General features: G+C 42.5%; 1 protein-coding gene across 1 annotated transcript; it reads right to left on the reverse strand.

Moving 5' to 3' along the window:
* Positions 1-1,280: 1,280 nt before the first annotated feature.
* Positions 1,281-1,805, reverse strand: LOC142330734 (uncharacterized). The gene has a single exon (XM_075376181.1). The coding sequence runs from the start codon at positions 1,803-1,805 to the stop codon at positions 1,281-1,283; it is 525 nt and encodes a 174-aa protein (XP_075232296.1).
* Positions 1,806-2,888: the final 1,083 nt, after the last annotated feature.

A 2,888-nucleotide genomic window follows, 5' to 3' on the forward strand; every position in this document is an offset into this window, starting at 1 on the left:
TTTATTAATTGATAACATAAGTCCCTTTTCTTGCAACCATTCATGTATCTTTGCAAGCGCCATATTGGCCTTCTCCTCCACCTCCAATCCCGTCTTGCCCTGTACAAGGACTGCCAAATCATCCGCATAGGCTATTGTTTCCACACCAGGCGGATAGTCCAATTGTAGAACATCATCAAAGGTGAGGACCCACAAAAGAGGACCCAAAACCAAACCTTGGGGAACTCCACCGTATATATTGAATATCAATTCTCCTTCTTGTGAATTCACTGTACAAGTCCTTTCTGAAAGGTATTTCACCACCAGTCTCCTCAAGTACGGGCTGATGTTTTTTGCCTGTAATGCCCTATGAATCTGACTTCACTTTACTGTGCCGAAAGCATTTCTAACATCTAAGGAGACAAGAAGTGGAATTCTTCTAGTTCTCCATGTACCACTTTTTACCTCAAGGGCCAATTTATTACCTTGTTGGCAGCTAATACGGTGGAGCGTCCCCTCCAAAAACCAAATTGATTTGGGCTAATCCCTTCAACTTCTTCAACTTCTCTAGTAATTCTGGCGGCCAACATTTTTTCAACCGCCTTTCCCAGATTGTTCAATAGACTAAGTGGTCTATACTTCACTTGACCTTGTTCATCATTACTTTTTGGGAGGAAGACCACTCTGGCCTCCCTCCAACATCTGGGAAAAGAATCCCTTTCAAGCCCATAACTGGCCAAGTCCGTCATTTCCCAAGGCAACTTCTTTTTTAAGCCTTTCAGTATGGCTGCTGGTATGCCATCGATGCCAGGGCTCTTCTTATTACTGTCCTATTAGCTGTCCAATTGCACAAGCCAACTCGGCAGGCGTAAATCGTCTAGGTTCAAACTCTGGTAAAATAACTCCAATTTCTTCTTCACATGGAGTTCTTTAAACTGATCCTCTGCTTGACATTTACTGAGTGTTGGTAGACGCCTGCCAAATTTCTTCATTACTATTTTGTAGGCTTGGCCCCAGGGATTCTTGTCCAAGTCCTCACACAATCTCATCCAATGATCCCTCTTTGACTTTTTGATGGATCTGTTTAGCAATCTTCTCGTTTGAACATATGAGTGGACTGCCATGTCATATTCCTGACCACCTCTAATTCTAAGCCTTTGTTTTTTTCTTCTAGCTTTTTGTAATGCTCTCCGGTAGCCCGCTATTTCATCAGACCACCAGTATACTTGTCCCCTGCGATTGGTGGCTCTAATTTCCTTGTCCATTTCAAGCTGTCTATCCATGGTTACAAATACTCCATCCTACATTATTAACTTAACAGCAAAGTGATCGCTTGCAATGTCCTGATCTAATACACGCCACTCATATTGATCACTTCCCCATCTGCCATCAATGATGACCAAGTCCAATACTGAGCAATGTCCTCGAGCTTCAAACGTCGGAGTATTATCATTTATACAATAGTATCCAAGGGACTCCATTAAATCTGCAAGTAACTCTCCTTTCCGGTTATTATAGGAGCTACCAGCTAACCTCGATTTACAGTTGAAATCACCCATCATTATGACCTTCTTACTCTCACAAGATACTATTCTATGAATACTATCCAGATACTTCTCGTAATCTCCAATACTTATGTTGGGTGATACATATGCTCCTGCTATAATTGTGCAGTCCGTCTCTGCCACTACAAATCCCTCTGTTCTTGTTTTGAAGCTCAATACCAATCTCCCACTCATATTTTTTATTACTACATCTCCAACAGTGTCAGCCATCCAACCGGTTTTGGCTGCTTCGTAGATATTAGGCTCCGTAATTATTATCATATCTATATTTTTTTCTATAGCCAGTTCATTTATCAAGTCAAGGGACAACGAGCTCCTGTTTGTGTTTGCTAGAAGTACTTTAAGCATTACTGTTACTAGTGCATGCCCAGGCTCCCGTTCTGTGGTCCTGACTGCCACAGTTCAGGCAGTTTTTGGGTTCCCGACAGTCCACTATTTTGTGACCCCTCCCTCCGCAGTTAAAACAGAGGTCCATCCTATCAGGGCCCTTACAGTCTTGCCTATGATGGCCTGAACCCCAACATCGAAAACATTTATCTTCTTCTTCCCTAATAAAGGCTCTCCAGTTGACCCAGCCAATACTTATTCTTTGTTCAACTTGTTTGCAGGCAGACCTGTGCGTTGTCACAACTGTCACATTTTGCGTTTTCGCATAATCTGGCCTAACACATGAGATCCTCGTCTGATCTTTATCTTCAACTCTGGCCATAACCGCTGCCAATATCTCATCTTCAGACGTGTCATGTTCTATGTCTGTAATGTGAACCACAGTGCGTCTGCCTGCACGTCTCCTGAGATCAACCTGCAGATCCGCCGCCTTGTCACGAAGAATATTAGTGAAGTCTGCTGCCTTTTGTGCGCCCTGAATCCTCACATATAGTTCTTCGTTTCTACCTTTTCTTAATGATATGACGTCCTTCGCCTCATCACTGTCTACAGCAGACTTCATAGTTCCTAATAATTCTGCATAAGACCTTCCAGCAGCCTTAACTACAATTGTACGGCTGTCTTCCGCCGGAGGAGTAGCCCTTTTAATTTGACTTTGGCCGGGCCTAGTTTGTGCCGCCCTGCCAACCGTGTGCATAGTCAGTACTTTAACCGGTTCTTGTCTGTCCCTTGCTAAGTAAGAAATTATCTTTTTAGCATAATTGCCTATATTATTATTAGGCAATATAAATGATACATTCCTTGACTGTGCTATAATGAAAAAGGTATTGTAATCGCGGAAAATTTCGGTTTCAGAATTCAACGGAAATATTCCTTTTGACCATCCCTGAATACAGTTTGACTAGTTTTGGCTTGACGTCTGTACGTACGTATTGTTAGCCGTAGAATGTTGAAATT

This window comes from Lycorma delicatula, chromosome 9 (assembly GCF_047948215.1).
Source record: "Lycorma delicatula isolate Av1 chromosome 9, ASM4794821v1, whole genome shotgun sequence".
Taxonomy (NCBI): Eukaryota; Metazoa; Arthropoda; class Insecta; order Hemiptera; family Fulgoridae; genus Lycorma; species Lycorma delicatula.